At 31.9% G+C, this 21,189-nt stretch overlaps 1 protein-coding gene across 1 annotated transcript; it reads right to left on the reverse strand.

Moving 5' to 3' along the window:
* Positions 1–4,082: 4,082 nt before the first annotated feature.
* On the reverse strand, positions 4,083–17,474 carry LOC111301799 (uncharacterized). The gene is made up of 20 exons (XM_022897772.2): positions 16,155–17,474; positions 15,416–15,619; positions 14,361–14,465; positions 14,197–14,262; positions 13,943–14,107; positions 12,684–12,758; positions 12,436–12,590; positions 11,965–12,100; positions 11,811–11,880; positions 11,576–11,703; positions 11,413–11,469; positions 10,759–10,944; positions 10,534–10,626; positions 10,314–10,399; positions 10,166–10,232; positions 10,019–10,085; positions 9,805–9,941; positions 7,625–7,716; positions 7,447–7,513; positions 4,083–4,747 (listed from the first exon to the last, which is right to left on the reverse strand). Exons 1-20 carry the CDS (start codon positions 17,364–17,366, stop codon positions 4,586–4,588), a joined length of 3,330 nt encoding a protein of 1,109 aa, XP_022753507.1. The 5' UTR covers positions 17,367–17,474; the 3' UTR covers positions 4,083–4,585.
* Positions 17,475–21,189: the final 3,715 nt, after the last annotated feature.

Raw genomic sequence — 21,189 nt, forward strand, 5'->3', positions numbered from 1 at the left:
AAGAGGAAATCATTATAAATTGTAAATTTCATTATGAAAATCTTAAAGAACATTGAAAAGAAGTGTAGGAAACTTAAATTTGCAACAATTCAATGAGGAAAACTAAAATTAAAATTGTTTGGCAAGAAAAAAAATTCAAGAAAGTATAGTGCAAGAAAATGTAAAGTGTAAAAATTTAAAGAACAAAAATATTTAAATCCTAAGCTAAAGTATTCTTTTTTTTATGGCAAGCCCTTTCCCCCTATTTATAGGCAAATGGGAGATGCCTCAAACCCCAAAATTTTTCAAAAATATTTACAAATAAACGGTTTCTAGGGTCTTGCTTCATCACTTGTGTATAGTTGTTAGCGCCTAAGTCTCTACTAGTTGCAAGCTACTTTCTCATGCATTTTTTTCGATCCAAAATGTCAATACTATGGCCAATGAAAGCTCTCCAAAATGCCAGCTCATGTGCTCCTTTCCTTAAAGTCTTCAAAGTATTGGAGCCAATTGCAAGTGGTTACATGAAGTCATGCCACTAGCACTTTTCTTTCTTTTCCTTTTGCGCCTCTTGCATGAATAAATGTTTACATTTTTGCTGCAAAATTCAAGTCATTATATAAATTAATTTAAAATAAAAATAATTACAAAATTCTGGAAATAATACTTAAAAAAATCATGGAAACAAAGATAAAGAAAACTCCCTTAAAAGGCAATGTAATTCAATGACACTAGTTATGGTCTTTTTCACAACTTGCACAAAAAATCCTCTGAATTGTATAAAAAATGTCCATATTTCTTCATTTTCTCTATTTTTACCTACACATGACACAAATGTGCATTTCGGTGTATTTTTGCCAAAAATCTCAAGGAACAAGTTGAAACATAAGTAAAATTGCATTAAAAATAAGCATGAAAATACTAAAATTCTATGCAGTCAAACATGCAGTGGATGAACCACATGAAATAGTATTAAAAAGATCTTGAAAGCAAAAAAGATTTGTTGTTTCTGATGAATATATGGTTTATCCTACAAGGGTCAAAATTTAACTTAAGAATTGATGAAGATCCAAGTTTCATTTTCACAAGTCATAGAAAGTACTAATTCTACTAAATAGTTAGACACCATGAAAGAAAAGTTGGGCGTAAATAAATCATAATGATTTTGAGGATATTGTTGAGTTTTTTAAAGATTGTAAAAGAGTTGGGTGTAAATAAGTTTACAAGATAAAGTGTGACTTAAATGACAATAGCAAACGATACAAGACTAGACATATTGCCAAGGGTTTTACTCAAAAGGATGGCATTGACTATAAAAATATTTTATTTAGTTTCCAAAAAGTACATATTTAAAATTATTATAACAATAGTGGCTCATTATGACTTAGAGTTACATCAAATGAATGTAAAAACCGTTTTTCTAAATGAGAATTTAGATTAAGAAGTTTACATGGATCAATACGAAGGTTTTTCAATTAAAGGAAAGGAACACATAATGTGTAAAATTAAAAAGTCAATGTACGAACTTAAACAAGCTTCCCGACATTAGTATCTTAAGTTCAATGATATTATCACTTCCTTTATATATATATATATATATATATATATATATATAATGAATGTAAAAACTGCTTTTCTGAATGAGAATTTAGATGAAGAAGTTTACATGGATCAATACGAAGGTTTTTCAATTAAAAGAAAGGAACACATAGTGTGTAAAATTAGAATGTCAATATACGAACTTAAACAAGCTTCCCAATAATAGTATCTTAAGTTCAATGATACTATCACTTACTTTATATATATATATATATATAAAGGTCAACTGGAGCAAGTTTATATTTTTTATTTTTATGTCAATGACATTTTGCTTTCTACTAATAATTTTAGCTTATTACATAAGACCAAGAAATTTCTCCTTAAGAATTTTGAAATGGACAATATGGGTGAGGCATCTTATGTGAGTAGAATTGAAATATTTAGTGATTGATCATAAGGAATGTTGGGGTTGTCTTAGAAAACATACATTAATATAGTTCTGGAGAGATCTAAAATGAAAAGTCTTTACAAGTGTTGTTCCAATTCATAATAGAGATAACTTGAGCCTTATATAATGTCTAAAGCATTAATTGAAACACAAAGAAATGAAAATTTTTCTTATGCATCTATTGTTAGGATCCTAATCTATACCCAAACTCATACCATGCTAGAAATTAGTTTCAATGTCAGAATGCTAGGAATGTATGAAAGTAAACCAAAATTAGATCATTGCAAGCCTACAAAGTGTGAAGCTATTTGTCATTACTGCATGAAAGCTAAGTTTGTGACATGCTTTGAAACCATTGTTCATGGTTATGGCTACCGAACTTTATTTCAAGACTTGGAATTATCAACAATATTGCCAAGCCACTAAAAATTTATTGTGATAATGCCACAATAGTCTTTTTTTCTAAGAACGACAAGTATTCAAAAGGTGCTGAAAACATGTAATTGAAATACTTCACTATTAAAAAAGATGTCTAGAAACAAAGAGTGTTAATCGATCACTTTAGCATCAATTTTATGATAGTGGATCTGTTAACAAAAGGCTTGCCACCAAAGACATATAATGAATATGTCGAAAGAATGGGCATTAGTGAAAACCATTATTTACATTGTGATGAAGTTTTTGTTCTTTATGAATTTGACACTTTAAGCTCTTAAAAATATTGTTTCTTATATATTAATGCATCTTGTTCGATTATGTTAGTATACATGATTGAATTATGTGAATATGAACAAAATCTGTCTCTAATAAAGACAATATTGTCAGAACATTATGATATCTCTTATTAAACATCATGTTGAGTAAGAACTTCTACTATGATAAATGAAAGAGGCTATGTGGAGATAATGACAAACATCTATTATGATCTTTATTGGTTTTTATTTAATGATAATTTATTATTTAATCAATTTAAGAAATGACTTAGCTTATATTATGAGTATTATGTTTTATTATTAAATCACAAAGTTGAATAATTTCACGTAAGCAAAGTGGGAGACTATTAAATATTATATGATCTACAAGCCCGTTATCTAACTTAAAATATTTTTTTTGTTTATGGTTTAATAACTTAAGTAAATAAGTTATTGTAGTTTAATAACTATTGAATGTTATTAACCTCTTATTGATCAATCAAAATAAAAGAAAGTTTTATTTATAATTATGGAATGAATGAATGTAAGTCAAACAAAAGAGAATTTTTTTTTATAATTCATACTTGATGGAATGCACAAATGAATGTCATTAAAAGGAAAAAAAAAAATTGCTCCACTATCTCTACTTATAAATTAATACGTTTTATCTTGTATGTTAAAACAAAAGAGACAAGAGAAACAAAAAAATTTTATAAAACACTTACATAAAAAAAAAATTATTATGGATGGATGACCAATGCATAATTTCTCATTAATTAAAAAATTATGAAAATAATTTTATTTTAAGACTTTGAACATTAAAATTATACAAAATTAAGATTTAATTTACATGATTAAAAAAATCCATCACCCCTTACTTTCACCACAATTTTATCATTCAAGCTATAATTCGTTATTATTTTTAGTACTATTTTTTATGCAATTAGAATTCGTATTGAAAAATTAAATAAATTTTATTAATATTTAAGATAAAAACATTTAAAACGATAATTTAAAAATAAAGTATTGTGAGTGAAAATATATTTTAAATATATGTTATTAATAGGTTTTTAAACTATCGTTATAAAATATAAACAAATGAGATTTTAATTAATAAGTGATTTAACATTAAAAGAGTTCCACATCCTTAAATAGTTTAAAAATTGATTATGTTAAATTAAGATATATCATATACAAACAAAATTTTAATTATGAAGCAAAAATTTTAATTAAAATACGGAGAATCTATAACTACTTTTGCCTATATCAATATATAAACATTAAGATATTATTAATTAAAGGACATGCAAATCGATTTGAGTAATTGATTTAGTATATTTTGAACTGAAGAAGCGCAATTCGAGCAAATTGAGAAGCTTCAAGCAAAACAAAACAAAAACAATTATCGAACGTACACAAAGGGGGAAAAAAGAAACTGACAGTCCTTATTTTCATTGCTTTTTAAGATCAAATTGCAAACAAATTTAAAGAATAACATTCATAATTTCAGTCCATATATAATCACAATAAGGAAATTTTTGTGTAAAACTGAATCGAAAAACACAAACGAGACCAAAACTGCTGTAAAAACTGCCCAGACAGCCCTGGAACATCATGCACTGACCCACAAAAATGCTCACAAACCACAAATCAGCTATCCTTTCTTTTGCGGACTCAATACCCCATATATCATAAATAGACACTTATAATATACACATTCTACCAAAAAAAAAAAAAATCATTTCAATCTCACGGATGACTGTTTCACCCTCAATCAAAGCTTCGCTGGCTTGGAGTAAAACATCATGCACAAACATACGACAGGAACCGTCTTGGGGAAAAGAATTGGCAATAAAATATGCTTCGACACACGGACAGGACATTGCATTCCTTCAAAACCAGAAAGATGCCTGTCAAGCTAATATAACTATGAGGAGAGTATGGATTGCAAAGCAAGCTGTTGCTGTGGCTGCAAAGATGACCAAGTTGAGGCCAATGTTGCTGGTGGCAAAGTCTGCTGAAGCTGCCTCAGTAGATTGACCATCCGACTTGCAGTTTGTTCTGTGGCTAGATCCTTCCCACATAGAACCTACAAAACAGCAACCATCTGTAAGAGAACATGCTCATGTATAAGTTGTGAATAAATGACTTTGCGTTCATGCCCTAAACATACACAACATAATTAATAAGAGGTGCTGAAAGAAAGGAAACTAATTAATGAATAAATGACTTGTTTACATGCCTACACAGACACAGGTAAAATGTATGGATATACATGCTCACATAACAAATGCCAGATAGGTGAGGCAAAACAAAGAAGCCACAGCATTATAGCCATATTTGCATGACTGCTCCACTGAAGTCTTATTTGTCAACTGCACAAGAAGTTCCTCATTGGTTTGATTAAGCATGCAACAGTGCCTCAAATGGTATGAGTTGAAAGTGAAATTAATTCATGAGATACTTTAAGACAATACATTAAGGGTGAGTTTCGCGTGTATGATTAAGGAGAGAATAGGATAAAATTAAATAAGTGGAACCGCTAGAAACTATCATCCTACCTTTATGTTTGGTGTGTAGAAAGATTAAGACCAAAATATTAAGTTTTTATTTTATACCATGTTTAATGTATACATAATTAAATGCAAGATGCTTTTTTGTCATTGGACAAATTACCCTTCTCTATATAAATACAAATTTTATACATTCATGGAGAGCCATAACAGATATGATTTCTCAATTAATTATACAATTACATATTTCTATAAAAGGATGCCTTTCTAATTGATAAATGCCTCCAAAATTTTATTTTATTCATGCACTATTTAAACAAAAGATTAATATGTTTAAAACAGCTTAGGTAACTCTATTTAAAAAAATAAATAAATAAATAAACCTATGCCATACAAATAAAGTATTATATTAAACCAATGAACTACTATATACTTATTTATACTATTCTCTTCAAAATTTTATATAATTTATTATGTAAAAATTTAAACAATGAAAAAATAATTCATCCATTGCAAATGTAAGTAATATTACTTGTGGAAACCTACTATGAAGTATTACTTGTGGAAACCTACTATTACGTCTAAGCATCAAAACTCATCAAACATTTCATTCTCCCTTTTGTTATTATTATTCTCTCTTTTTGTTCCTTTTTTTTTTAGTTTTATTAATCCTGGTCTAGAAAAAGGTATATATAACAAAGATGCACAAAATTGTAAAATTTAATTTGTCTAGATTTCCAATGTTTCAATTATTTTTAGGAATCTTACTCAATGGTGTCTAAAAAACACACAAAACCATCTTTCCTTGTCCAAAAACTCTTCTCATTTTAACCTTTTTATGTTTTATATTTATTTGAAATGTTTATGTAACAAAAAAGAACAATGCAAAATAATATCAAATAATATAAAACAAATGGCAATAAACCTATTAATAGCTTATATTTACAGAAAAGCATAGAAAAGAAAGCAAGTATAATAAAAAGAGGAAGAAATTTGAATTTTACCTAATAAGAGAGAGAAAGAAAAAGAAAATTTGGAACAAAGGGAATAGAAGAAAGAAAATAATCATTTTATATTTTGGGCTTACCAATCAAACAAAGACATGTATCACACTACAACTGGGTAATGCAACTTCTAGGAGAAAAATAGGCAATGCAAACATACCTCCCATCCAATCTTATGGGATGAAATATAATCCTCTCCTTTTTGAAAGGATTAAGTAATCCTATTATAGGAGAAGGACTAATCCTATTTGCAATCCAATCCTCCCTTTTTAGGGTACACCAAACATAGGTAGGATGGTTGTTATCCTATCCTATCCCATAATATGGGGAACAAACACACCCTAAATACCTAACTACCATGCAGATAAAACAGACAGGTAGCAAGAAAGAAATTTGCAATTTCTGTGTATGTTTTGTTCAGAACTATAGTTACCAGATTCACTTGTGGAACCACAAACCAATTCATGGAGTCCAGATTGTGGGTCATTTACAACCTCGGAGCAGCCAGTACGCAATATGGATCCTAATAATGGGGCTCCAAAATTTATAAAGAAATAAAGATTTTTTTTTCTAGATGGTGTTGCAATCACAAGAAGAAAATAGAAATGGAGGGAGGAATTTCTGTTACTGTCTCAAAGCTGAGAATAAGGGCAGGTGAACACGGTTGACATAGGAAAAAAAAAGAGGACAGATTAGGGTCAGCTTAGGGTTTTATTTTAAAATGATATTGAGCTTAGACAAAGTTAATAATTGGGCTTGAATCTTTTTCAATTCTGTCTTTTATAAGTTGGGTTTATATAATTTTGTTGTTTTTAGCCTGAACCAAAAAGCAAAAGTTTTACCAAGTCTTAGGCCTTATAATATCTTGGGCTCCTGCATAGCTACAAACTAATTGGATTTGAGTTTAAAATCATTAAAAATATATCAAATTATATTTTATGAAACTAAATTATTTAAAATTAATATTCATAGTTAAAAATAAATTAAACTGACGAAAATATTTAAAAGTTCTTTTTTTTTGGATAAAGGAAGACATAGAAGAAACACTATTGGCGATCCAATAATTGTTATAAAGTATACCACAATCCATAATAACATACCAAGCCTACCGCCTTGAAACACAAGTTAACTAAATGATGCACATCGTTCCCATACCAGTACCATGAACCAGTACATGTCAAGTTCCTAGAAACTATTTAAAGAACAAGCAGTTCAAACAGAAATAGCCGTTAGGTTAAGAAGATTTCAATGCAATAACTTGAAATTTTTACCTCAGCAAATACTGCAACAATCTTAGGAAGATATTGATTGTTGGGACCCAAAACCTCATTGTCCGACCTGAGAACACATTAGACACATTGTTTGATAATGGGCAGTAACAGCATACTGAGGCAAAAAATAAACCGTGGAAATGAAATCAGTTAGGTTAAATCAACAAGTTGATGTTACCTCTCTACCATTGAACAAAGTTGTTCGTGGACAACTTTGGCTTCAATCAGATCACCTTTTATTGGCAAGCAGTTTAACCAAGCAGGAATAACCTATCAAACACCAAAGGATGTATGTTCAAGGCAAGCCAACATAAAGAAAACATAAATAAAGCATCAAAATCAGCAAAAAGACATGCAGCAACCAGTATTACTTTTGTTAAAAATGCAATGCAAGATTGGTTCAAAAAAAAGTATAATTATAGAAACACTGCAATCCATCTGAAATTGTAGAATATCTATATGCATTAATGCATAGAGATGACCAACAAGCAATGCTCACCAGCAATATGGAGTGTTTCACACATAAAACATTATAAATTATGTAACATAACAAATGGATGCCCAGCTAATATACCAATTCATGGTAATGTCAATTAGAAAAGGCTTGTGTTAGTGTAAGTGGGAAAAGGGGGTTAAGGAGAAGGAAATTAAACATATCTATGCTAGTATTATAGCTGTGTTTAATGTGCCAACCAGGCCATGTGTCAATGGCAAGGAATAGGCCGTCAAACCTCAAGGCTCCCAAATTCAAGTCTGACCATGTTTTATTTAGGGGGTTTAATTTGCTCATTAGATGTAATAGTTATGTCACGTATGTTGAGTAATGCTTCACTGTGTTGTAGTTTATTCTTGTACATGAAATCTCATAAAATGAAAAGCTGTGCTTTAACATTTAAACATGCACTGGCATCAGACTGTCCACACAATATGTCTCTAATTTAAATTTCACAAGAAATGAGGTAGTCTGATATATAAAGTGCTTTTATGTAAAAACTATTGTCATTTTTGCACCTTTAGGAAGGCATTCCGTATCCATCACACCCTGAGTGAAGAAGGTTAGCGGTGACAGAAGATCACCAATAATCCAATCACTTGTGGTTTTATACCACTATATTTGAAACAAAATTTTAAGATTAGTGTATTACCTAATGTAATCAATAGAATACTGTACCATCAGTCCATACCAGTTTTTTTTTTATCAAGACCACTACATCCCCTTATCTGCAATGTTCTGTCCATCAAACTGTATCATTATGCACCAGTCGTACTAGCGTGCTTTGGTTGTTTCAACATTCAACCAAAAAGCTTATGTCAGTCAAAATAGAAACTTAACTTTTTGGTGTTTTAGTTCTTTTATATACAAGTCCACATCAAATCAGCGAACAGATTTGTTTGTCCTCCAACTCTACAACTTGCTTTCATGGCAATCATGAAGGAAGGTAGCATAATTGGGCAAATGGTCGCATAAAACACACGGTGGGTAAAGGAAGAGGTGAAACTTCTGATGAGGAGATGAGGACAAGGGTAGTAACAACAATAAGATGGCTTTTCTATAAGTAGGGCATCTTTTTATCAACTAGCAGGGCTTATAAAGTGTTGGCCTTTCTTTTGTTCACTTATAAATCTGGGTCTTCTCTGTCCAAGTTGAAATTTGAGGATAGTTGTCTAATTTCTATTTTCCCTTTTCTTTTTCCTTTTTCCAGAAATAACAGTATCTCAAAGGAAAAACTGGCTCAAATTTTAGATCTTGATTAAAATAAAACTTCTTATAAAATATCAGAAAAGAATTTTGGAGAAAATTTTAAATCCTTAATAGGAAATATTTGTGAGCTACAATACCTATAAATTCAAAATGATGCACTAGGAATTACCCTCAAGAAAGAGGACCGTCTATTTTTTAAAGACTATTGTTTCTAATTTGACGTTCAGCTATATTTACACATAATATATATATATAGATAGATAAACAACAATATGTATGCATATACATATCAAAAGCCCCTAATTTCTTATTTTTGCAAACTTTCACACTAATAAGAAACAAAGAGGGGGAAGAAGAAAAAGTGATTCTCAATTTCCCCAAGGTTCTCTACCATAAGAGTCAATTTGATAATTGTGAGCCATGGCTATAGTTTCAAGCTCAAATATAGAGAACCGCATACAAACCTATACTAGTAATGTTACTATTTCCATGCATATGGCTCATGGTACATTACAAATGGCACTGGTTTTAACCAGGCATTTGGAGACTTCATGCAATAGCTCAGAAACGTGAATGTGTTTAACGCAAAGCACAGATCCCTTTCCTTTCATATCAAAACATCTAACTTGGAAAACTAATTTTATTGGCTATCATACCTGAGCTGCATCAATACTGTCACGATGAAACAGGCATATTTTTCCTAAAGCAGAAACAGCATTATCATATGCCATAACATTTTCAGGTTGCAAAGCATTAGGATGCCGGATTACAGCATTTAGCCTTGATAGAGCCTCTGGACGAAGGCAAAAATATATGTTATTAATTCTTAAAAGAAATAAATCACCTTATAGACAATCATGCCAAACTAACCTCCAACAAGTGGCTTAAATACAGGTCCACCAAATTCTGCACAAACACCAAGTCCATATACCGCCGCCTGTAACATAAATCAAACAATTGCAAAACAATCTCAACAGCCTAAGGTGCTTTAGATGCCAGAAATTAAAAAGTACAGACCTGTCGCACATCTGGGTACTCATCATTGCTAGCTTCCAATATGAAAGGAAGATATGTGTCATAATATCTGTTTCAGAAAATTACAGCAATTGTATCAACTGATAATTCTCCGTGATGGTAATTAGCATGAGAAAATTAAGCAGCTTACTTTAGAGCTGGCTCACGACACTGCTCTGCAACATCATCAAAAATACATATTGCAATTCTTCTTTCTTCAGCTGTCTTATCTTTTCCCTGTATTTCAGACACACACAAAGAAAGATAGAGAGATAAGGAAAAGAGCGTGCTTTAGGAGAAAATTTTTATTTTGGATATTCCACAATAATTGTAAACTGATTTCAAACAGAGACGAATTTCTCAGAACTTACCCACATAGGTGTAAGATATGAAGATAGCTCATCAAAGAAAGGCAAGAAAGAGGCTTTAAATGTTTTGATCAAAGTTCCCAATATTTCACCCACCTGGAAGCAGAATGCTCAGTAAGGCAAGAAAGAGGGAGCTTTATGGTTTTAGAAAGAAAGAAAAAACAGATAAATAAAGGTTACCTTGTCATTTATGTGTCCTATAACCATAGATTTTATTTAAAGACTTACTTGGTCAAAAACTTCTTCCTCTTGCTCATTTTCCTCATTAATTAACTCTCCCTCTTCAGCATCGAAGTCTTCAGCTTTGGCTCTTTCAGCTCTCTCCCTTTTTCTGCTCGCACTACCTGTGATTACTTGTTTTATCTCATCCACAATAGATCTAACCTGGCTTTCATCAAGAAGTGGACCAGAGATCTGAAAGAAAAAAAAAATGCTCAGACATTTGAGATAAAGATTTCTGAATTTATATGATAGAATGATGGCAACAACAAAGAGACAAAGTAAGATTAAGCCAAAGAACTCTCATAAAAGGTATCGATGCATGTCAATTAAAATGAATGAAACACAAAGATTGTGAATTGAAACTCTGAAATGCATTCTTGATTGCTTAATTACATATATTGACTAAAAGAAAAAGAAACAAGAACTCAAAAACAGCCCAGGAGAATACTTGCTTACAGCTTTTAACATAAATCAATATGAAAGGCTTTAGTTAGGAATTAGTTGAACTTATTAGCTGATACAATTGAGATACCATATTAAGTTCAAGTAAGTTTCCTGTTTTAAAATGTTAATTAATATCCAAAGCAGAATAATTTTAAACAGATAACAATGAACAGAAGAGATGCTACATAATTAGCTTCTTTTCATAATAGAACAAACCTGTAAGCATTCATTCAATGCATCCAACATGCTTGCACATATTTCAGTATCAGGTTCCTGCAAGAATATGAAAATTTAAGTACTTTATCTATGAAACGGAACATGTCAACGAAGTGAATAGAGCTTCACTACGTGAATAATCCTAAAAGTAAACAACTATAACCTTATGCAATGCCTCCACTAGAGCCGGAATAATGTAGTCAGACAACTGCTTTACATAGGTCTCATTACGCCCTTGAGACATTCCCTTCTCCATAGCTAATTTTGCAGAACGCAATAACTCCGGCATGGCTAGAAACAAAATTAAAAAACAGGACATGACAGAATTACCAAAAGCCTAACAAACAAGAAAAGAAAGATTCAAAGTAGAAAGAAAGCATATATTGTCTATCTTATACCTGAAACAGCAGCTTTTCTAACTTCCTCGTGGAAATAAAATTTAAGAAGAGGAACTAGAGTTGGGGCAACCTGCATCAAATTTTCACCCCTATTTTAGTATCATATTGCTAGAAAGTCTCGAACAGTAACCCAACATAATGAATTGAACCAAACCTGATCAATCCATGGAAAAAATCCTTCCTTCAACTCATCAGCATAGCAACATAGCATGTTGCATGCTGTAGCCTTTTCCTCCAGGACGCTAGTCTTAATCCCAATTCTTTTGTCCCCAAGGGTAATTGTTTCCATACTGTCCAATACCAGATATAGTCTTACCATAACACCATATAACATAATGCAAAAGAACATGCTAATGCTATAAGCCAACCAACAGCCAAAGATGACACAGCTAAGGCCAGGACTGTGTGCCTGTGTGGTGTGTGTGCACATGCGCTCATTTGCGTGTCTGTTTCTCAGTTTGTCTATATGTTTCTGTATAACAAAGAGAGATGTAGAAGAGAGAGAAGGTAGAGTTTTTGATCTATACAAATGTGTAGGGAGGATAAACAAGATACACATGCATGTATCAACATTTACGTTGCGTATCAGCATAATATATTAGTTAAAACAGTAACAAAGTATAACCTTTCATCATCAGAGTCCTCTATGTCATTATCTGAATCTGCAGATGTAATAGTTACATCTGGCTTAAGTTGAGCAGATTGGAGAAGGGGAGGCATGACAACACTCATGTAAGGGAGGAAGTCTTGTCCCAAACACTTGCAGAGTCTGGCCCATGCCTGTAACATGGTGATATCATTATATGCGAGGACAAATAAACAGGTGAAAGATATTATGATATTTTCTATGCATTTTCCATGCTATGGGCATACTTGCAGCATGTAACTTGTTGTTGGATCATCTGTTTCCATTTGGGATCCTTGCAATGACATAAGCACTTCCATGACCTTGCAAGAAGGAAAATAGAAAAAGTTAGATAAAATGTATTGCTATCTTTGATGAACATACAAGATAAAATATCAATATAATCGTAACGGTATAATGAAATTAAACAAAGAGCAACGGCAAAAACAAAAAGAAAAGTACATGCTACAAATTACAGAAAGCACAGGTCTGCTCATAAGGATGAAGGTAGGTATATGCCACAAAACAGAATAGCCTACAATATCGCTGTGCATTAAGCTTCTTCAAGTATAGGTGAAAATATAAACTAAAACAAAACAGAAAAAATCACTTTCAGTTATACAATGGATTCGTCCGATGCACATTTTGGCATTATAAACAGAGACTCAGAATAACATTTCTTTATCAACTGGGAATAAAAATAAAAAAATAAAAACTCAATCCAGAACTCATGAAACATGTGGAAACTAATGGAGATATGAGCAGGTACTGCAGTCTGCATTCTTATAGACAACGACAGGCAATTCTAAAATTAAAAAAAAAAATGATTTGCTTCCACAGCAAGTATATGAGGAAGTTCCAGTGAGTGACAACTCAATTTCTTTACAAAGAGAGACAAATATATAAACTTTAAAACAAAAAGGAAAAAAGCACTTTTAGTCATTCTATGGATTCCTCTGATGCACATTTTGGCATTATAAAGAGAGAATCAAATAACATTTCTTTATCAATTGGGAATAAAATGAATCCAAAACTCAAGAAACATTGGAAACTAATGGAGATCTGCAAGCAGGTGCTGCAGTCTGACTTCTCATAGACAACTACAGGCAATTCTAAAATTAAAAAGTTGATTCAGTTCTACAACAAGTATATGATGTGCAAGTGTGTGAGCATTCAAAGTTTCTTTAGATTTTACTAACTTCACATGTGATATAATCAATGGTAAAATCAAATAAGAGATCTACTTGATGGGCACCTCCCTCAAGTTGATATCTAGCCCACCTCGATTATTTCCAAGGAACAAGAAATGTATATTTTCCTTAGGCCAGAGAGGAGGCAGATACCAACTCCAAATTGCACCATTGCACTCCCTAACAGATGATATCACTAAACTCAAATACCTCAAAGTTCTACCATCCATCAATGACTCTTAAGATATAAGAAAATAACTAGAAGAGGAAAAGAAAACAAATTAATACAGGATAGGTACTTCTACATGCCTACCAACCTGCTTAGCATCATCTCTAAACTTCTCCTTTCCAACAGCCATTCCAACAAGACTAATGCACTCCATGGATTTGGCACGAAGCATGCGATTAGATTTGTCAGTTGCATTGACCAAGATAGCTTTCAGGTAAGGCATAACTGCATCATAATATTTTTGGAAGTGCTCCTGCAAACCACCATATCATTGAACTGAGCCATCCATATAAAAGATATAAATTAATGATTACTTTAGCTTTCTTTTGTATGAAGCTACACCTGAGATGAGTCAGCGACTGATGCCAAAGCAGTCAAGGCACCTTCTTGCACCATTTGTTTCCCATTCTGGATCATATATTCGATATTTAGACAAAAAAAAATGATATTTCATAAAGTGAATTTATGCATTCTTGATGTGACATTTAGAACTCCAATATTCATACCTGTAAAAGTACAAGCAATTTGCTAACTATTCCATCCAAGTAAGGTGTTAAAATTTCCGGAGTACAGTTCTCACTGAAGTTAAGCACAGCTGAAGCAGCATGGGCCTGTGCAGAACAAACTGTTATTCAAAGTAAACAACAAAATCTTGAAAACACAAGTACCTAACTGACAGTAAACGAGGTAAAACAAAGACATTATAATAGGACTCTTAAATTTACAAACAATGAGCAGAAAGTTTAATTCAGTTTAACCTAGGCATGGCTCCATCCATCTATAAATAGGAAGTACCATTAATTCAATATTTACATGAAGACTTAAACGAGGGGCTTTTTTTCCATAATCTGCAAAATATTCAGGACATTCCCACTGATGCAGCATCCACTTTTGAATCAACTAATTCCCTTCACAATCAGTTATGAGGCTCTTAAATATGCATCCACCATTTCAGAGGCCAATCTCTAAAGATGCTAGCAAAGCTTAAAGTTTAAGTTCTATTTTGTCTTTCAAGAAGAGGTAAGATGGAGACTTGTATAATGAAATTTAAAAACTTTGTGTTCATTATTTAAAAACATATCAGTTGACATATTTAGAAATTTTAAATACTGACCACATAAATTCTAATGAGTGATAAAAATAATTTGATAGTAACCAGTTGAAATATTCCAAAGTGGAAAAAATGGCAAGTTCTTATTATATTATATGAAGTGCTTTGTTGACTACAAAGATATAGATACAACCAAATAAGAACATATCCACTCAGATAAATTTACCTAAAGCAAGTCATTCCACTAGAAAGACATAACACATATGAATAGAAAAAAGATAAGATGAAAATATTATCTCTATGTAAAGCACCATGCATGTTAGTCAAAGCTGCAATTTTATGTCTCCAACCTGGATTGATTTTCAACTTGTTTCTCTCAACTTAATGATTAAAGATAAAATAAGCATCCAGCTAATACCATGAGGGAATCATAACATGAAACAAATCTTTAGCAACAGTCAAAAGTAAAATCTAGAGTCGTCAAAGCAAAATTATATATCTCTAGTTAACCTGTACTCGTGGATTCTGGAAATCATCCATAGCAGCAGCTAATGCTGGCAATACTCTTTGGTGATATTGGTTCTGCAAATCTGGTCCCAAGTCAGTAGACAATTGCCCGATTGCATTAATAGCTGCCCATCTCACACGGGGATGGGAATCACGAAAGGAGTTCAAGACCATAGAAACCACTTGTTCCAGATTTTTAATCATAACCTGCAAGTCCAACAAATTAAAACTGAACAAAAATAGGGGACATGGTCTGAATTCTCTACTTTGACCATAGAACATACACCAGCCAATATATAATCCAATTTTTTGTTTGAAACACAAACTGAACCAGCTGAAAAAGCTATATCGTTAAGCTATGGCTAAAAATATTAGAACAAAGTTCCATCCCACTGTTCAAGGAGTAAATTGAAAACACCATGCACCAGACTGAATAAGCAAGTACATTCGTAGTGCATTTAGAATCATATTCAGTCAGAGGGGGACTAACCATTACCAAGGAAGCAGTTTTTATCTGTCAGTTTCAAGAGCTGGACAAACCAATAATGTAATGTGGGACTGTGTAATGTTAACAAAGTGCAACAACTTGGAACAAAAAAAAAAAAGAGTAAATACTGAATTAACTAAAAGCTTGGATTGCTATAAACTAGAAAGAACTAGAATAATACCAAAAACAACATTAAAATATATTATAAATTTTCCTGGTCTAACAATATTAAAACATATATAATATTAGGTATACCTTGGCACAACCCTCAGCAATCTGAGCAAGGGCAATCAACGCAGCATGGTGCTTTTGCCACTCAGGAGCAGCCAAATAAGATGGCAACTGCTCGGATGCAACAGGAACAATTGTATTTCCACCCAAGGAAATTGCCAGACGATCCAAACACTCCTGTCCAACGCTGTAATTGCTAGTCTCTCCAGCATCCTCATCCTCAGTTTCAGCAGTGTGCCATGCTGCATCATCCTCAATATCCAGCAACATTCTCATCAATATTGCAAATAGCCTACTAATAAATTGCGGCAACTTCCTCATCATTCCAGGAGCACGTTCCCTTGCTTCTGCCAAGGTAATCACAAACTCAACCGCCAGGTGCCGTGTCCCTTCTTCAAGTGATTCTGCTTCCGCAATCTGCAGCATAGACCCCACCACATCAACAAGCTGCCTCCTGAGAAACCGCGGCTCCGTCCCTGCCAACTCAATCAACAACTCCAGCGCTTCTTGAGCTGTGGCCTCATTCCCGTTATTCAAAGCTTCCGTCAAGGTCCTCATCATCGCTGGTAAAAGATCCTGAAACCTATCCCGGTCAGATGAGCTGGTCAAACACTGAATAAAATTGATAACCGCATTCAAGGCGGCGATTTTGACATCGGCATTAGAACTTTCACTCAAGGACCTCAAGAACACAGCGTGTAGATCCTTTATGAAAGGAGTCAACACATCCCCAATATACTGACTCAGCTGGGCAAATATAAAAAAGGCAGACTCCTGTAATCTAGGGGAATCCGAAGAGACGCACTGGAACATAAACGGCAGCAGTTCCGGCCACCCATTCTCTGGCAAAATACTGGAAGCAAGCTCCGCAACAGTATCGCACAACTTTTTAGACAAAGTTTTAGTATTTTCGACTTGGATTTGAGACAACAGGACCGATTTGAGGGAGGACTGCGTGGAGATGCTGAGGCGAGGCCAGATATAAGAGTCGTCACGGGTCAACAGCTTACGGAGGAGAATAGTGGCCATGGCACGAGTCTCGGGCTGAGCGCAGACTTGGAGGAGGTGGGCGAGGCGGAGACAGAGGGCGTCTGGGTCTGATTGCTTGCATAGATTGAATAAGGCCTCGGCGTGAGAACGTTGTTCGTTCGAGGAGGACATCAAGTGGGAGATTAGGGTTTCGAATGGAGCCGGATCGGGTCCTAGGATGACAGTGAGCTGGGATTGTTGGTCCATGGCGATGGCGGAGAAAATGATGAAGAAACGATGATGTTGATCCTCTCTCTCTTTTCTTCTGTTTTGTTCTGCGTCTGTTTGTTTGCTGAGAAAGAAAGAGAAAGACGTGCAGGAGTGTGGGAAAAGAAGAGGGATATTAAGGGAAGAGCTGATTAGGGCTGACAAAGAAAAGGAGGGCTCATTAGCTGTATTTTTGTGTCATCATGATTGGCGTGAGTCCCACCTTAATGGTTTTTTTACATATTTTGGAGGGAAAAATACTACTGAACTATGGTCTATTATTATGCTACACTTTATTCTTTACCGATACACTGATAATTAATTTAGGATAGTTTAGCATTATTTCCATGGAAAAAATTTTGAATTAGAAAAAGTATATCTAAAATGTGTGATAAAAGAGTTTAATTAAAAATTTTAAGTAGTGTTCGGTTTTGGAAAAGAGAGTCATTTTTTATTTTTATTTTTTTAAAAAATAAAAAATATAAGTGAAAAAGTGTTTGATAATTAAAAATAAAAATAAAAATAAAAATAGATTGAAATATTAAAATAAAAAAAGATATTTTTCATTTCTAAAATAAAAGATGTATATTATTTTTTTTTATTTTATAAGTTATGATATTTAAACATTTTTTAATATCATTAATTAATAAATATATATTATATTTATAATTAAATACTATTAATAGCAATATCATTGAATATTTTATATATTTTCTTTTTTTTTACATTTTTAGAAAATAATTTTTATTTAAAATTTAACCCAACTCAAGCCTAATATTGATAAATTTTTTAAATTGAATTCTGGATCAATTTAACACAAATGCTTCGTGGTCAAACTTTATTAAACAAAATCAATCTTAATCAAAATCAATTAAATTTAGTCAAATTTAGGTCATCCCTTGGAACTCACAACAAAATGAGATTATCAGAGCTTAAGATTAATAAATTTATGATTTTAATGCACAAAAAACGCTATTAAGTTTCGGGAGGGATAAAATTATCAAAATACCTTTCAATGGTATTTTGTATAATTTGATCTTCTCGAGGTTAGATGTTCATGAAAACCTCTAGATTGTGTTTTGATATAATTTCATATTTTTTGTGTATTAAAAACCTTAATTGTATCTCGAGATGATTGAAATTTTGAAAATACTCTTTACGATTATTTTTGTAATTTGATCTTTCCAAAGTTGATTTTTTTTCGAAAAGCTCCAGATCATGATTAAATATTATTTTATAATTTTTGGTGTATTAAAAACCTTAATCGCATTTTGAAAATGTTGAAATTACCAAAATACTTTTTTGAGGTAATTTCGTAATTCGAAACTTCCTAAGGTCGGTTTTTCACAAAAAGCTCCAAATTATGTTTTAATATTATTTTATGATTTTTTATATATTAAAAACTTCGACACACCTCGAAATGTGTGAAATTACCAAAATACCTTTTAAGGGTGTTTTCATAATTTGACCTTCATGAGGTCAATTTTTCACAAAAAACTTTCCAATTATATTTTCATATTATTTTATGATTTTTGGTGCTTTAAAATCATAAAAACAATTATGGGATCATAGGCTTATAAGGAAATCATACAAAAAGGCCTAAAAACATTAATAGAGGCAAAATTATCATTTCACATGCTATGAAGGGATTGCCACACATATAGCCAAGAAAATGTGCTGTGAATAATGAAGGCCATTAGATTTTAAAGGACACTAATCTAATGGCCCACATTGTGAGTGTATCCACAAAGTTTAATAAAACAAGACACATGACTTTGTGCCATTTGATGGAATTTGATCCAAGGGCCAGTTAAAAGGCTTTTCTTTTCTAGTTAAAAGCAACAAAAATGCAATAGAGGTCAAGGAGGACATAGCCAAAAAAATAGAGGGGAAAGGCAGAAAAAATGAAAAAAAAAAAGAGAAAAGGAGGTGGAAGGAAAATAGTTGGGAAAAACTAAGGTAACTTTTATTCATATTTACTTCTTTTGATTGTCTTTAGACATGGAACTTTAGGAAACATGGATTTCTTTCTTTTTTCTTTTTTACTTGGTTCATGTAAAAAATGTGTGGCTTGTTTCAAAATGTAAATGTTTTCCATGAATGAAAAAAAATGGGTTTTAAAGTTCAAAAGATTTGTTTCCTAGTTTACATGGTTATCCATAGGAGCTTTGTCGTGAATCTTTTTTCCTTTTTTTTTTTTTGTTTTAGAACCAACTTTCATGAATGATTTAGTTATAGTCAAGAAGCTTCATTTTTGTTATGTTTTCCTTACTCAAAATTTGTTTTTATGCATTTTTTTGGTTCTATCCATAATGGTTGTTTTGAAAGCTTAAAGTTTGGACCTTTTAGTGTTCAAAAAATGGTTTTTCATTTCTATCTTCTTGCTAGCTATTTACGAACATTTTGACTCAAGTTTTAAGCTTTTAAGTTCAATTTTTATGATAAAGATTGAAGCTTTTACAGGTAAAGTGTAAGAGTTTTCCAAAGCATGACAAACAAAGAAGTCTTTTATGGTTTTTGTGGGAATTTTGGTTCTATCATTAGATGGCTATGTTTTTTAGATTCAAGGCTATTTTCTTTGTCTTTAATGGGTGTTTAATGAAGAAAAAAAGGGTTTTTTATTGTAAAATTCAAAAGGTTTTAGAAATAAAAGGATATAAGTGTTTAAAAGGCAACAAAGTGTTGAAATCCATAAAATGGGATTTTCGTTTGTCTTGAAATAAATCGAACCCTTTCCTTTAACTTTTCATTCATCACCTTTAGTAAAAGCCTTGGTTCTTGAAATTGTCCAAATTGTATGTTGCATATTAGATTCGTTTCTTAGTTTGCATGTTGTGATGCATATTATTATTATTATTATTATTATTATTATTATTATTATTATTATTCTTGTAGACACACATTTATGTACGAGACCAATCAAGATTGATTTTCTTTGTTATTAGTATTTTTGTTATAGTATAGCATGTTATTATTATAGTATAATATGTTATAATATAATATTATCATATAGTATTATTATTTGTATTATTATAGTAATTATATTATACATTATATTATTATTATTATTGTAGTCTGATATTATTATTATCATTATACTATATTTATTATACTATAATATATCAGTATTATTATTATTATTATTATTATTATTATTATTATTATTAGTTTTAATTTTGTCTTTATTCTCTTTTCCTTTCTTGTTCAATCTATGACAAGAATTTTGGGAAACTAAAATTTTGAAACAGCATATCAGAATCCCATAGTCAAATGTTTTTAATGCTGAATCAAGTCTGAATAACTGACGAATTCAACGAAAACCAAATTAGAATCCGAAAATTATGCTAAGGTAGAATCTAATCCCAGGATTCAAGCTTGGATTGGTTTTGTCCGATTCCTAAACTTCTTATTGAGAGATGCCTATAAATTGGCCACAATTTGACATAATTTGGACACGGTTGATTTTGGCAGAGAAAAAGCTTTGTGAGTAAATTTCTGAAAAATTTTAGGGTATTAGGTTTCTGAGATTTTGGACTTCATGAGAGTCTAAATTTAGTTTTGGAAATCAAAAAAAGTTTGAGATTTTTTATTTTTGTTGGAGGTAAGAGGACTTAGTTTTGAATTTTTGGAAGCAAGGTGAGATTTCTAGAAAATCTGGAGAATCTGGGGAAATTTGGGTTTTTTTTCTATAAAATCTGGATTTTTTGGATGAACATGAATTTTTTGGTTGAATTTTTGGTAGGATTTTGATGATTTTTCTAGAAATCAATAAACTTTTTCCAATTTTTGGCCAGTGTTCTCAGGTTGTTCTTGAATTTCTAAA

This window comes from Durio zibethinus, chromosome 15 (assembly GCF_047325235.1).
Source record: "Durio zibethinus cultivar Kanyao isolate XHJ-2024 chromosome 15, ASM4732523v1, whole genome shotgun sequence".
Classification (NCBI taxonomy): domain Eukaryota; kingdom Viridiplantae; phylum Streptophyta; class Magnoliopsida; order Malvales; family Malvaceae; genus Durio; species Durio zibethinus.

What these genes read in the sequence shown, in the direction of transcription:
- LOC111301799 (XM_022897772.2), bottom strand. Translation starts at nt 17,366, where the DNA reads ATGGACCAACAATCCCAGCTCACTGTCATCCTAGGACCCGATCCGGCT. An exon ending in CATTGAATGAATGCTTACAG is followed by an intron (nt 10,945 to 11,412) that starts GTTTGTTCTATT and finishes TTTTTCTTTCAG; the next exon opens with ATCTCTGGTCCACTTCTTGA. An exon ending in TTGTTGCAGTATTTGCTGAG is followed by an intron (nt 4,748 to 7,446) that starts GTAAAAATTTCA and finishes GCTGTTTTGTAG; the next exon opens with GTTCTATGTGGGAAGGATCT.